We start from the raw sequence: 16,493 nt of genomic DNA, 5'->3' as shown, positions 1-16,493 counted from the left end.
TGAGTAAGTGCAAACTTGCTTCTCCAGCTTTAATGTTAGTTTTGCCGACTCACACTGCAGTCCTTTATCTATCATCCAGGAGAAAAGGTACAATAAAGGTTCCAGATAAATCTTAGCATCTAAGTATCACTGTGAAAATTAAGTGCCACCACACTGCACGGCAACATTGGGAAACTGGAAGACTCACATTAGTCTATGTGTTTTTCCTTCATGTTGTTTGACAGAGAATGAGAATAGGTATTACATGAATTCTAGGTGATCAATTAAATGTAGCTAAATAAAAGAATTGTGTCATGAATTTCATGCTCTTGGACTCCGAATCTATAAGGCACATTTTGCAACTCATCTACTTATGTGATTGATAAATATGTTATGCAGAAAAATGTCTACTCACTTACTATCTGTTTGTATTCACAATGTTAAAAAAAGATTCTACACTTCTTTTTCAGAGGTCTATATTCATCAAAAGGCAGGCTGAAATAGCTATTCCAATAATTACAGAGGAAAAAAAAAAAAGGAAGCACACTCCTCCTTTTCCTCCTTTTAACAATCATGCCTTTGTACTTTTTGAAAAAACAATCTTGGTTAACCGATATAAAACCAAAAAATTGCCCTTGATCTGCATATTAACTCTTTTCTTATGAAAAAGTCACAACACACTGTTTTTATAAGATAGGTAGTTTTGTGTATTGCAATATAATGATCATAGAAGCAAATTATTTCTGAAATCCAGTTCTCTAAATTCTTCATATAGTAATCAAGTATGGTAAATTTAACTCTCTGTAAAAGAGCAACGAACTTACTGTTTTTCAGAGAAATAAAGAAATTATTTACCTCCAGTATATGCTCTCCCTGCTGCTCTCGATCTAGTTTTCTAGATGTGGTTGTAATTAGACCTGTAAACATAAAAGAATAATTAATCAGAGCCTTAAAGAAAATAATCTGAATCAAGGTTAGGTTAAACCAGTAGTTACTGATATACCCAATCTCAATTTCTTCTTAGGTGGTCTCTTCTATTATTGCAGAACTTGCGCTTTCATTAAGGGAAGGGGTGAGGGGTTTCCAGTCCTTAAGGGCCTTGAAAATATTTGTTGCAATCTGGAAGCTACATGGCTGTAGCCTTTCAGACACATACACTTCAATTTTCCAACACATCTGTGCATGTCATACTCCTGACAGGAGTAATGTATGCAATTCACTCACATGAAGTCTTGTTTTCAGGTGTTCATACACCTTATTCAAAGGGTGCTTACAGACATGATTTGAACAATTACCAATCTCTTCAGAAGAAACATCTGCATATATTTTTAGTGATAACAACAGAAAAAAAATGACCTGAAGAGATGGTGGATGGTGGAAAGCAGAGCAATTTGTGTGCATTGGCTTCATTTGGCAATGACAAGGAGCCAAAGGGTTGCTATTGGCAATAGCGGAGAATGACGACAAGTTTTTGATGCATGATGTTATATTTTGTTGCAAGAGTTTGATACACCTTTGATGCAAGATTAGGAATGCATGATGAGTTTTACTTTAAATGAAGAAAGTCAAAGAGCAAGAGGTGACAAAAAGACAGTGAAATCTAAATACAAAAGGATCTTATTTGAATTAATTCTCCCTACCAGTAGGTTCAAAATTTAAATTACTGAGTTTCTTGAAAAGTAAACTCAGTCAACTCTCAGTTGTAATTGCACGGTTTGGTACGGTGGGGGTTAACCGTGCCATGGATGCAGACACAAGACATAACTGTTTCTTTGCTACACAAAGCCATCAACCTGTTTGCAGGTACAAGTTGGCCCCCCAAACACCATCACTGTGTTCACATGGCACTGAGCCCGTGCTAGTAAACCCTGCTAGACCCAACTTGGCTTTTCATGGAGCAAACACCAAGATTTGGATTCGCCTGACGCAAATCCTGTTCTCTGTAGGAAGAATCCCGCATATGTTAGAAGATGCTGCAATGTCATGAGACCTTTTATGCAACTGTCCCAGCTTTTTACAGTGACAGAAAAGCACTGACATCTCGATCCTTAATTGTCAAACTGAAAAACAGGAAAGCAATTACCCAATTAAGGACAAAACAGAGAACAAAACACAGGCTGCATACTTCCTGTTCCTTTTTCTAACTGTAGTGTAAGCTTATTATTAATAAAACCTCTTATAAGCAAAATTAAAATCCATTTATAAAGTTTTCAGGGTTGATCTGCTACAATAAGCAAGCCTTCAATTTTGTCTCATAGCAGATAAAAAAATAGTGCGTAAGTAAGAAAAGCAATAAAGATTTCAGTTTCACTTAAAAGAGAAAGGCCAACAGAAACAGAATTGCATACCACCAGTGCCCAGCTACTCAATGCTCCTGTCAAATAGAGCTGTAGTCTACACATACCAACAAAATAGACAGTCTGCGCTAAATAATATTAACAAAACCTATATAAGGCAATATTACAGCTGTCAAATATTCAAACAACTGTTCTTCAAATAATGCCTGCAAAACAGCAAATAATGGCTGTTCCAATTATGGTCAAACCTGCCCTTGTTTTTCCAGCCATTTGGCTTGCCGTTGTGCCAAATCCATTATATTCACCTAGTATTCTAGACAAAGATACATAATCTTCTCCTACTTTATCTTTTTATGCTTTTGCAACACATAGAATATACGTGTGTAATTGTTAGGATACATCTTAGTGGTATTATGAAGTAATTTCCCTTCATTACAAAGAAAGCGGGAATAAAAATTAAAAAAAAAAAAACGAGGAAAAAATGTTGCATTGATAGTCTAAATTTTAAGGCAGGGGGGACAGGGAAGGGAGAAAAAAAAAAAAAAAAAAGGATGTGACAACTATGTATTAACCTCCTTGAGTTAATATCTTCCCATCGAGATTTCAGAGCTGTGAACAATGACAAGTGAAAATATTTATTGTCACATATTCTAAACAAAGCTTCCTCCCAATCTCCTGGCTAAGACTGGCCAAGGCACACCTTTTCTTTTCACAGGCTCTATGGGGAACAGCGCAGAACTGTTAACTGGAAATGAACAAATGGCAGAGCAGATGCCTCATCTGCTTCCCTCAAGCAAAGGGACTTGTAGGTGACTTCAAGAAACACAATCTCTCCTAAACACCTCTTTCTACTGAGTACCTCTGGAGAAAGCCGGCAGAAGCCCTCCCATGAAGCATTAATCCCCCTGAGACTCACCACAGTTGCAAGGGAAAAGGGTAAATTTCAGCACAGCCGCTAAAGGAGTTGGCTGTTCAATTGCTGGGTTGAGGATAGGGAGGATCCCCAAAAGCACAGGAAGAATGAAGTAATTCCAGCAGAAATGTCTCGTTATGCTTGCATTTCTCTGAATATCCAATATTCAGTCTACACCCTCTGACAATATTAGATTCCATCTCTCGCAGCAGCAAGGAGAGAATTGCTAACACATGAGAGCAGAAAGATGGCACCCTTCAACAGCTTCCTACCCACTCTTCCCCCAGCAAGAGCCATTAAGACTGGATGCACCGCTAATAAATGCCAACTAATACTTTGGGAAAAAAATAAAAATACGCTTATGCAGCAGGCACTCCAGACAGAATTCTATCATGCACCACTACTCCACATACTACAGTTAGTTAAAGAAAGTCTAGTTCCAGATATAATTTCTGCTAATGAATGTACAACTCTATACAACTCGAATGGGTAAGCAGAAAAATATCCAGTAAGAACAAAATACATGCTTTCATCTGTTAAAACTTCCAGTCTTTTCAACCAAGCATGCCACACTTCTGTTAAAACACTTCAGACCAATAACAGAAGGGTTTAGTCTTCACCATATATATCCTGTATATTCAGCAGAAACTAATGCCAACAAAGGAAATGTAACACTTCTGGATTTAGAATCACATACACATGCATGACATTCTTTTTATTTAACTCTTTGCTGCTAGCCGCTTTCCTAAGCGGAAATTTAGCTTCAGTCAAGTGTTTCACTACAGCTTAAGATTGTAAAAGGTTTGGTTATGGCAATCACTAAGTTTTTCCATTTTTTCCAAGTTTTTGTATATTATAAAATGTTTAATGCTGCATCGACAGATTTCACCACCTGTTGGAGAGCTTTTCTGAATTAAGGCTGTGATAATAAGGTCGAGTGTTCCCATACAGTGTGGCTTTTGTGACTGCACATTAAGATGGTTGGGGAGAATCTTTGCACCTAATATAAGCCAGGTTGCTGCAACAGAAGCCACCACCCTCTTCTTTCTACTGAAAACAAAAGTTCTCAAACTTTTTAGATTGAGCTCCCTTCTCTTTTTCTGTAACAGTTTGGAGATCTCCTTGCCGCATCCCTCCCTCTACACAAACAAATGAATAACCACACCTTTGCATACACCACATCTGCACAGAGGTGACAAGTAAAGGATCATTTCAACCTCTGAAGAAGTCTGTAACATAAGCAGTTTTGAAATCCTTATTATGAGAGGGGGAAGAATCTGTTCACTGCTGAATGAGAGAAATGAGAGCATGTGTTGAGAAACAGATCACTGGACAAAGCATTCATTTTTGAGGCAAAACTGACTCCCAGAGCATCGTTTTGCAGTCATATTTTCCCATTTTCCTTCTGCCTCCTCTTACCACCCCCCCACTCCCCCCAAAAGGAACAATGAGTTCCAGTAATTCACATTGCTATTATTCCACCTGGGAATCAATGCACGCTATGGCAAGATGGGTCAAGTTTCCTTGGGAAAACACAAGTTTATAACAAACATGTCTAAGCTAATGATGAGCAAATGGTATCTCTAGCGAATTGGTGCAATTTTTCTATTCAGTAATGTTTCAAAATTCACCTCAGCAGAAATATTTTCATAATAGTGGCTTAATAATTTAGGGAGTCTGTGGATAAACCACAGTTGTTCTGCCTCACTATCTGGAGAGGTACTATAATGAACTGAGTAAACATCCGTAACGAAAACAAAATAAAAAACCCAGACCAGGTAACACATACAACTGTACTTTTCTCCCTTCATTCCTCCTTTGAGTTTACATTCTGGGGATATCCCCTGTCTATTTGAGGTCTACTGAAAAATCAAAATAGTTACAGCTGTATTCAAATAAAATTTACTTCAGATTTCTATTTTAAACAGCATTAAAACAAACAGACAAAAACGTAACAACAGCATTCAATTACATAAATATAAATAAAAGCACTACATTTGGAACAGAAAATAGCACAAGGGAGCTGACATTAGCAGGGATTTATTTTATCCCATATAAGCTTTCAACTCCGTGCACAGTTACATCACGTTTACCTCTGTATCTGAAAAACAGCACATCAACAACAGCTTCCATTCCATGCTGAAACGGCAATCTCTTTAAAAAAACATAGAACACTAGGTGGGTACTGCGTTAAGAATGTTAATATCAATGCCATGATGTTAGCTACCTTTATAGCATGGACGATCTCAGCAATAAATGTAGCATCATCAGAAAAAGCCGTCGTTGCAAGGAGAAATACAGTTTCTCAGATCTTTGAATGCATTGGCACTGGAGGTTTAAGGAAGCGTGGAAAGCAGCTACAACATTTTTTATCACCAACTTCAACAGACACGAGACATTGGAATTCAGTATGGTAAGGGAGGGCACGTTTTGTTGATGAGATTTTTGTCTTCTGTGTTGAACGCAAACCATAACCAGTCAGCAGAAACGGTTTCTCTGGACTGCATTAGCGCAACTCAATCGGTTTAAAGCTTTAGATAAATTTACTGATAACGTATTGTTATTTAAGTTCTTGTTCCCCCACTTCAACCTCAAAAATGACAAATTACTAATGAATGCTAAAAACAATTATCTTGGGATTTTCTTTACAAGCTCTTAATATATAAATCAGTGTAAGAGTTGAAGTAAGCATGAATTTTAAATTCACATGTGGCTGCAACGATAATCTAGTCTGACGACTGCATAACACAATCCTAAAGCACTAGGCAAATTACAGCATACATTCTGCAAGTCAAAGACCAATTATGTCTCTTCAAGTGATAAAAGATGCTGTTGCACCTCAATGCTGGATCACCTACTAATCATCCTCATTAAGAAATAGTGTATTATACCTAATTCAAGACAGCTTTCCCTTCTAGACAGGGGAATAGATCCTTCTTTTGTCTAAGAAGTCCACTGGAATCGGCAGTTTCCTCCCCATGGAAGTCCTTTGTGTGATCAAGTCACATCTTAAGACTTCTCTGATAACACAGCGAGCATCAAGTCTCACTGTCAGGAAGATCTCTTATGACATTGTTTTAAACTGCCTCCAATATCTCAACACTTTCTGAAATACGGACAAAATGATGAGCACAATAATCCATGATTGTTTCACCACTGCCACAGATAGACAACTATTTTTTTCAGTCTCCTTCCTTTCAACTCATTTCACACCTAACTTACTTTACAAACAATGACCATCAGAAAAGGCCAATATTTCTTTTATGAAGATGTTCAGATACACTTTTTGGCAAGACTGCAGTCAAATCTTGTCCTCTACATAAGCCAAGACAAGGCTTCACAACCAAAGTAAATAAACAGGTTAATAAAAATAGGTCAATTAAAAGTAATAGCAGAGGGATTTAAGAACAGATTTCAGCTTTGCAGCTGACAAAATATAAACTCCATGTCTTACCAGTCATGTATAGGTGGTGATTATAAGCTAGACAGTGTGCCATTGTAACATACCACCATGAAGGCAGGCTGCCGAGTTAAGAAACAAACAAAATCATAGACCTAACCAACTATCACAGTGGAGAAAGCATATCATAAAGGAACTGAACAGCTTTGGTTTACATAGTCCTAAAGACAGTTCGTTAGAAATTTGACTTGCTTTTCATTCCTAAACTTTTCCTTCTCTTAAGCACCTTAATAGCTCTCAATAAAACCAGCAACAGAATTGTCACCAGTAATTTTCAAGTGCTGAAAATATGACTGTAAACTTACTAGTCCCAAAAGAAACTACCAGTATCATTTACAATCACATTAAGTGGTTGCAAGTGCCTCTTCTGCTCAAGTAAAAGATTTAAAAGCAATCATTGCTGTTATTTTAATAAAGACTGTAAAAACGATACCACTTTTCAAGAGAAATCAGGACCCCAGGTTCCTCTTTCCACTCTCTTAGCTGAACACTCTATCCATTAGCTACAGAGTCGTGATGTTGCTTGCTTATTCTCTCTGGCCTCTTGAACCTTACCTTTTTTTTGCTATACAGTTGTTTCAGTAGAACTTGCACAACTTACAGCCTGGTGGCCTAGGGGACTTTCCTAGACAGTTTAAATCCACTTTTGGGAGTAAAGTTTTTCATTTCACGTATGAACTTTCTCATCAGGGTATTTTAAAAAGAAAAAAAGAGTTACACCACCCTATAAACAGACAGTTTCAGAAAAAATCCAAGGGATGTCTACTGAGTACACTGTGCTGAAACTGGTTTTCCCTTTTTGTTAAGTATAGCATAACTGCACTCAACCAGTGCAGTCTTTCATGGCTTTGGTGCCTTTCCCCCTTCATTTTCCATCTGCAGCAGTTCAGGCAAAAGGCAGCAGGATATTCCCACAGTATACAGGCACCAAGGTCAACTCCAGACTGAAGGAGCTAAAATGCATTACAGAACTACACACTGTATTTGCTTTTCATATCACCTTTTTCTCTGGTTTGGGGTTTGGTTTTTTTCTTCTTCTTATTTTTTTTTTTTTTTTTATGCACTTCCTTATTCCTGGTTCAGATGCGCATGCTCTGGATTTCATTCACAAAAATAATTTTTGGCACATTTATCGCAGCTGAATAAAATGTTTTGCCCTTTGAATCGTAGTCCATGAAAAGCAAAGTAATAATCGAGATCTCAGTCCTACCCAAGTCAGAACTGCATCAAAAAAGGGATAAGTAGCCTAGTCCACAGCGGCGTCCTTGTGTCAGCACACTGAAACATTTATTGAAGTACAGTGATATCAGTGTTTATGAGTTTGTTACTCGTTGCCAAGACAAGTACGTAGGGTCAAAAAGTAAGTACTTAATCCTATGGCTGATATTTCATACCACCAGTTACCATGTTAATCAGTAACCAGGCAATTTAACTACTCAATCGTACTACTACGAAGTATAAGTGCAAGGTGCATATCTGAAGTTGAGTCACATCCCTGAACTATTTTAACAGGATCCAGATATAAAGACCTGGAATTTGCTGATCAGAGCACTCATTAATCATTTTAGTGACTGGAGGCAGGGAGCAAAGACAAGCAACGCACCAAAGATTATTAACGTATGGTATAAGGAGGAAAAAAACACTTTATACAAACAACTAAACCATCCAATCCAATAAACATTGCAGAGCTTCAATTTCAACTAGATTTCAAATGAAGTGTAGAATCTGTGTTTAGTGATCATACAATTACAGAAAACCGCTCAAATGTGTCTTACAAGGTAAACCATACAGTTTTAAATACTCTAAGTTTATTTTCAGTCTGGATTTACTAAAACAGTGGTATAACTGCTTCTGCAGTAATTCTTTTAGTATTTGGTAACACCATTTGGGGAATAATGAAAAGCAATATATAAATAATCACACACACCCCAAAAAGCTATAGTAGAAAAAGAAACCTATCTAAGATCCTGCCTTCTGAGTACTCGAGAGCATTTAGGATGCATCCAGTTTCATTGTTAATCGTGTTCTTTTGGTAGCTTGTTCCTCTCATACATAAAAAAGATAAAAAAACAGACCTGTAAGTCATAAGCAGTATAAGAGGATTTTTTTTTAAAAAAAAAAAAGGTACTTAAGAAATAATAAAAAAATAGCTAAAATAATTTTGAATGGAAAATAAAACAAATCCCAAGTATCATTATTGAAAGGAAACTGGTAAGTGATGATAAATTTCCCATAGAATAAACTTTGATCTTACAATCAACAGAACACTATAATTTTTTGTTATCTCTTTGCTTACCTTGCAAAGATACTCTTGCCTTCAGCACCATCTGATATACTAAAGCCACACCAATTCAAAGCTCAAATGCCTTCGGTAATTAACTCTAAGTAACCTGATCTTCATTACTTCATTATCTCATTTTGAGACATATCATCTTCAATGAGTAAGTACAGAATTATTGCCATAAGATGTCACATCATCTTGAAAGATCTTTTCAAATGTGACATAATCTTACTGCATTTAGTGCTTGAACAAAGAAAGAAACCCCCGCGCTCCTTTCCAAACTTGGCTTCTTGGGTTTTTTCCTTGGACAAAGGAAACGCACTTTTCAGCTTCCTGTAGCCAGCATTGAGTTGTTAATATGTTTTAAAAAAAAATCATAATCAGATGAGAGAAGGATTTAAGACCAATTATTAAAGGATTGAGGTTAGTTTTGAGGTCACTTCCTCTGTCACAGAAGTTTTACAATTTCACAATTAATCTCCCATAAAACTGTTGCAACACACATGTGGATTAAGGAAGATTGACAAATTCACGAAGAAAGAACATACACAGTCTTTGGAATTTACTCTGCTGGTAAAGCTATTTACAGTTGGTAAGTATTGTCTCTGAAATGCAAAATTTAATTTTGAACTTTTTGTTTTAACTGAAGTATTCATCAACATGCAGATTTGTAGTTAAATAACAACAACCATAAAGTCTAAGTCTGCATGCATTGCTACTACATCTCGCTACGGAAACAACCTAAACGTTAATACAGAGATTTAAAAAGTTATTAGAATACATGACTTCAAAGAGGAACATCAGAGTAGGTTTCCATGTTGGCTGTTGCCTTGATGTCACAATTCCTCTTATGCAACTCAACTGTTTTTTACCAAGACTGTTTTTTAGTCACAAAATAGTGTTTTGGAGGCAATTAGACAGGATATAACTAGTAACAGCATTGGTTGAGAATGACTATAGTAACAGGAGAAATTATTGAATACTTTTGGGCAGTTAATAAAATTCTGTGAACAGGAAAATGTATTATGGGGGAAGAGTAGAAAGTTTGATACTACTAGGAATTCTTTTTTTTTTTTTTTTCAAAGTATGAGAACAGCTGTTTAAAATGTTTTGATAAATTACGGTGATAATTACAGCAAAATAAAAAAAATCTAAAAATCTAATTCAAGTTTCTTAGTATTTAGCATATTATAATAAGGAAGAGTCTTTTGGGAAAACAGTTTCCAAATAACCCTACAGGATGCCAGAAAATTGAAGAGAAGTACTAGTTTTAAATGTGGTCTCCCTTATTATAACCACCTTGGAAACAAATGTGTAAAAGGAGGGTTTTGATCTCAGTTATCTTAGCAAATCTAAGACTCCATCTACATAAAGACAAATGAGACCACCCGCTGGACCTAAACGTGCACAGGTCATAAAATACCACCAGCACACAACAGTAATCTTTCATACTTAGGTGTAGCTCATAATTCCATTACAATACCATACTAGTAACTGATGCCACCAAATAACCCCAAAGAAAACAGGGGAGTAAGAAGCCACACAAAATACATTTTAATTTTAAAAACATTCATTTTAATCTAGATAAAATTATTAATTCATGAAAGACAAACTCATCAGAGAAAGTCACAATGTTTTACTTAACTAACATTACATTTTAAAATATAAAAATGTGAAAAATAATATTTAATTAACTAATTTGTAGAGAATGGATATGAAACTAGCTAACAGACTGTTATGGACAAAATCTAGTCCCTTCAATTTTGAAGATTATCAAAGGGGGAAATTTATCTTCCAAACGTTTATCACTGGATTTTTTTTTTTGTGTGTGTGTGTGTGTCTCTCTCTCTCATTTATTTATTTCACTATTTGTTTTTTATTAATCCAAACCATGAGGATTTCCTTAAGAAAGCTCATCAGTTGCAAGAGATGGTTGGTCTTACTTTGTCTACTTCAGAACTGGCCATTCGATTTGAAAATACAGTCTTCTAAATTTGAAAACGTAGACAGATTCAAGAATGCGTCTCCTTAAAAAGCCAACACACAACTATATTTCTATTGTTGAAATACAGAAGGTTTTTGAAGGACTCGAAAAAGATGAATGACAAGTGTGATTTGGCAGAGGCTTTTTCAACATTTATCACAGACACTGACACTGGGCGTAAAAGTTTTTATCTTGAAGGAACTGAGGCAGGAACTAAGAGTAGCATGCCAGAAAAAACATCATATGATCTAACACCATGAATAAAAACAATTCTTTTTTTTTAACTTTTATTTTTTTTTAAAGAGCTGCCTCATTCCAGTGTTCTCTGTATATGGATAAACGAAGTATAGATTAGCACTTTGAGATATTTCAGGGTTCTGGGCAGCCTTAAGCCTACAAATAACCTTCTTGGAATTTTCTTCATCTACTCATTTAAATCTTTCATATGAAAGAAAAGTTGAGGCAACTGTGTAACAACTTTGTTAGATACAACTGTCCTTATTATCTTCTCTCCTTTGATGTTAAGGATGGTTTATGGATGACATATGTATTTACTAAAGTACAAAGTTGTTCAAATGACACTAAGTATACTGGGATATTTCCAACACCATTACAGGCTTTGTTTTGAGGCCACCTAACTCCCTATACATCTAAACCCTAAAACATTAATTTCTAAGTGAGAATTGAGGATTATATGATGCTGCTGCCTCTCCCCCCCATCCCCCACCCCCCCCTTTTTCATTTGTTTTAATTGCACATTATTCCCTACATTTACAGGACAGGATACTACTAGAACAAGTGTGGAATGCACTGCAGTTTCTTATCTACTGATTTAGAGGGAACTGCTTTTCTAACAACCATCTGTAAATACCTCCATGCAACACTCATGACAGATGATCACCTAAACTGCTGCCAAAGGTCTTGTCTCAGCTCTCAGAAAAGCTGAAGAAGAATTTTATAGCTGACTCCTGGTTAGCCTTTGACTGCGACTCCACTGTAAATTTTGCAGATAGAAAAACTATATTATATCACGTATGTTTTTGCTGGGATTGATCTTTTATTTTCATCACTCAAAAATCAAGCCAAGCTACACGTGAATCAGGGCGTTAATTCTCAGTAATCTTCTCTTAATAGGAAATTCATCAATACCAATGTTATAGTGTTGTTATATACACATGCTCCATTAAGTTACACTACTCGGAGAGCCTATGAACACAAGACTGGAATCTTTGAAAGCCATTATGCTGTGTGAAGATGGTACCATGCAAATGGCTCACAACACTATCTGATCACTGGCTCTTCCCTGGATAGAATTATAGTTTCGCACGTTATATATTCCAGCTCAAAGAACATAGGATATAGAGGGAGTCTGCCTCCATCGCCATTACTGCATCAGAATATGGAAAAATTGAAAGCAAACCTCACTTTCTTTTAAAGTCCTGCTTTACAACATAGATCATGCAGAGTATGGCCTGAAGTTTTATGTAGATCGAGGGACAGAAAAAGGAAAAGGGAAGGACTTACTACATTCCTGTTTGTTTCCCCAGCTCCTACCATTTCTCTTTTTCCAGAGAGATGTATGAGAACAAATAAAATAAATAAATAAAAATCCCCAGAACCACTACCTAAAATTTAAAAGAAGTTATCGCTACATAAATGCTTGCAAATAATTTTTAAAATAGCTGCCTATAGTACAGCAAATATTCTATCTTTTCAAGTGCTACACCCCTAAATATTGTAGAGTGAGCGGACGGGAAGATGTTATTAGAAATTTCACAGATATTAACTTGTCTTCCAAGTTTCAAAAAAGATCAAGTTGAAAATCACCAGCCTAATAGCACTTCAAGCGCTCTAAACAATATTTAAAAATGAAAATAAAAGTGGTTTTTTTTTCAGAATTAAACTCTTTTTCTAAATGTATTTCTATACGAACTTTTGTTTACTCATGTAACCCTCTCTGGTTGCAGGAGTTTGACAAACATTTGGGTTAAATCTGGTCACGTTTTCAGTAAAGGTAAAGAAAAAAAATATAATCTGTTTTAAAGACAGTGTAATCAAATACTTTATTTTCTTTGCATGTGACAGGTAAACAGGTGGGCACGCTTCGAGCTGCGTGACTTGAATGAACAATAATTGAGCCTGGCATTGTTTGCCAGCTACAGAAGTAACAAGAACAATTTCAGTGTTTGGGTTTTTATTTAACTTTAAATCACATTACTGTGCAATGCAGTAATACTGGTTTTATTCAGGTTCTAAAATATTAGGTCAAATGGGATTAAAACCCACAAGCCGTTAAACGACAAAGATTTCCTTTGTCAAAATGAAGCCAATACTACTGTGCGGTCACTGGCCCTTCATTTCCTTACCAAGTAATTCCCAGTGTTATCGGAAACCCATGGAAGTTGTTTGCAGCTGTACCCATTTCCTATTTCACTTCACTCAGTCTCCAAATCTCACACACACACACATGCAGAGATACTGCTTTAAAGGTTACAAACAGTGTAAAAAGATAAAATCATGTGAGGTAGATGATCTGCCCATGAGCTATTAGCATTTTATAACTTCACAAAGCTCTAACAATTACTACAGATGAACAGACAGCGAGAGCCACAGACTAAGTGTTACCAAAATTCTAATCCTGCTGTTCGAAAGAACAAACTTTTTATATTAAAATGGTGTTCTATTTTGGGGTTGCATATATAAAAATGCTTTAAATCAGCACTTAATTTGAAGGTTGATGTTAACTTTGTAATGCATGTTTTGAGGTGTGTTACAATTTATGAAACAAAACCTGACACAATCCTAAATTTCCACAGGACCAACTTAGTGTAAGTACTTTCAAAAACTTGAGGTAGTAAAAAAGTGCATAGAAAAACATGAAAATAAGAGCAAAAGGTTCTGAAATGGGTAATTACTCAATGCTTCTGCTGGAATTCCCTATAAGAAAGGCCTTATCTTAATGGCCTAACTCCTACACCACAGGATTACTAATTTCCTTAAAGGAATGTCCGTGGCATTCTCATGATAATACCCAAGTGCTTCATAAATATGAATGAATATATCTTCACAACACTCCCGAGCAATTAGGTTGCATAATTATTCCTATCTTATACCTGCAAAACTTAAATATGGGGAAATTAACACTGGTAATTAATTTTGTCATTCTCCTGTCCAGGTTATGAAGCCAAGTCTAGTTTTTGGAGGTATGCATTATTTTCATATCCAGCTGCATTAAAGGCATAGAAAGCTATACTTTTGCACTCAGCTTTTCTGCAAATCTGACTCAAAACTGTTATATGAAGTACTGTCAAGTAACTCCCTGCCTCATTTGCTATTATTGTTTGAAATTTCTGAAGTGAGACACGGCTTCTGGACAAAGCGTTATTTGCCACCCAACCCTGAGTCTTTCCCCAGGCTAAATCTAGTTGGTACAATAAATGTAACGGAAGTTCCAGGGGAGTGGAAATAAGCATACCAATTTGGCAAAAAGATCAGAAATTATTTCTGTCTTGAATACATGGGCAACGTAATCCAAAAGAAGTACAAGAGTCTTCCCTCATGCTACATGGATACCTGGTTAGGATTCCCGTTTCTTACTCAGTAATACCAAGGGGAACTGGAACTCCTTTCATTATGCAAATGCAGGTTTAGCCATTCTGATGAATATACTGCCACTTACAATGAAGTACTACAAGCTTCTTCCAAGGCACCTTAACTCAGCAATCTTTGAGATATTAATTGTACAAAGGCTGTATCACTGAGTAGCAGCCATATTTTAAAATCGTGGCATGGCAAAACTATTCCATCCATACGGAAACAGATACAGAGCCTAGGGGAATTCAGTGAGCTCCTTTTGTTTAGAGAGTTCAGTCTAATGGCTCTAGTTCTGCAGCAATTGAGGATGTTCTGCTTGGCTCTTAAATGTCCATGTTTTACATATGACTTGTTGAGCGGAGTACCTTTCTTCTAATTTCACATGAAGTTTTGCAATCCCACAATTTAAAGAATAAAATAGAAGACAACTAGAAAACACAGGAAGCAATGATAGAAAAAGAATTTTGCTCTAGTCCACTACAATGGCACTCTGGGGAACTGTTAAGTATACGTTTTAAATTGGGGAGCCAGTTTGCATACTACCCTTACAATTCTTACCAGATGCAACAAAAAGTTTGTATTTAATGCACGTCCCACTCTCCTGTCTCAGACAGAAAGAAATTACATGTTATGACTGAAAGCTCTTTGTAAAATGAATACAATAACTCTCTCTTGAATTGGCACTAACAGATCGATTTCTAAATGGTTAATCCAATACAGATTACAAATTATATAATCATAATTCATAAACAGCTCATGAATGTACACTTATATACAATGGTATTATCAACTATTATTAGTGGATGCCATACTAAGTACCTCTTCCACTTTCTCTAAGAATTACTGTAATCCTGCTATCAACTCTCATGCTTCCAACATTCCTCTTCAAAAGAAATAAAGCAAATTAAGATCTTATAATATGAAAGAATCAAAGACGGAAAAAAAGTAGAAATCTGTCCACTCAATATGATTGTGTAAAAATAAAAATATTCAGTAATTTAATTCAAACAATACAATATTCAATTGTATTTTGTAAATACAACCATGGAGCTTACATCAGTGAGATGTAAAACTTTTCAGTCCTGCAACTCGACTGGAGTTGAATTGTTAACTTTTAAGTAAAACAGGTCATTACTCGTTCCTCAAAGCATCCATTTCTGTCCATTTGTTGCTTTGTCAAACAAAACATATCCAAATGCATCCAATGAAATACGATAACTGCAACTAAGAATACTTTGATAATTAAGTTTCAAAGTCTTTGGCCTTGTTACAAGGTAATTACAAAATGTAAAAGAAGAAAAACCCGAACAAGCAAATAAACCACACCCACAATAAACAGTGAAAAATTACCAAACTAGTTTCTATTATACATACCAGAAAAAATATTGTACATTGTGAGCTACAAAGCACAAAACCCCAGAAGTTGTTTACTCTTATGTAAATCCTTTGCTTCACGTGAGTGTTGCTTGAAGTGCAAATCTTTTCTGATCCTCAGTGCAATAACTCTAGGGTTAAGTGCTGAGATTAACCAGAGAGTCCCAGGACCTGTGTTCTGAATAGCTATCAAGTTCTGCCAACTCCAACTCCTTCCATCTAAACATATTAAAGTGCCTTGGAACTCCACCGTCTTTGTCAATTACTTCTCTATTTAACTACAAGCTATTCTGCAAGAAGTTAAGCAGATCTAAATTAGTTACCATAACGTACGTATTTGTCTAAAGCTATGTTCAGGTTGAGCATTAAAGTTGTGGAATTAGTCTTTGCTCAAATTTTTTTCCTGCAAATAATATTACGATAACTATTTTTATTACACCTGGTCGACTCATGTGTACAGCAGCCTTTTTTCATTACATGGAAACTCCAAAACTAAAGAAAATGCTATTTCATTTGCTTTAATGAAAGGCCAGGTATATCTGAAAAGACTACAAAATGTCTTGTGACAGACTGTGTTATATACCCTGCTCCAAAAAGTGAAACAGCATTTC

The 16,493-nt window shown here is 36.0% G+C and overlaps 1 protein-coding gene across 7 annotated transcripts in view; it reads right to left on the bottom strand.

Moving 5' to 3' along the window:
• The window catches only part of FAT1 (FAT atypical cadherin 1), a 112,322-nt gene that overhangs the window by 53,830 nt on the left and 41,999 nt on the right, over positions 1–16,493 (bottom strand). For all 7 annotated transcript variants that reach the window (XR_012587122.1, XM_074588220.1, XM_074588223.1 and 4 more), the window contains exon 4: positions 835–896. Coding sequence is in view for 6 of the 7 variants with exons in the window: in XM_074588220.1 (XP_074444321.1) it covers positions 835–896 (62 nt within the window). In the remaining variant the exon portion in view is untranslated. The remainder of the gene's footprint in view (positions 1–834; positions 897–16,493) is intronic.

This window comes from Larus michahellis, chromosome 5, assembly GCF_964199755.1.
Source record: "Larus michahellis chromosome 5, bLarMic1.1, whole genome shotgun sequence".
Taxonomy (NCBI): domain Eukaryota; kingdom Metazoa; phylum Chordata; class Aves; order Charadriiformes; family Laridae; genus Larus; species Larus michahellis.
Note: the sequence above shows the minus strand (reverse complement) of the source record. Positions and strands in the feature narration are given on the sequence as shown.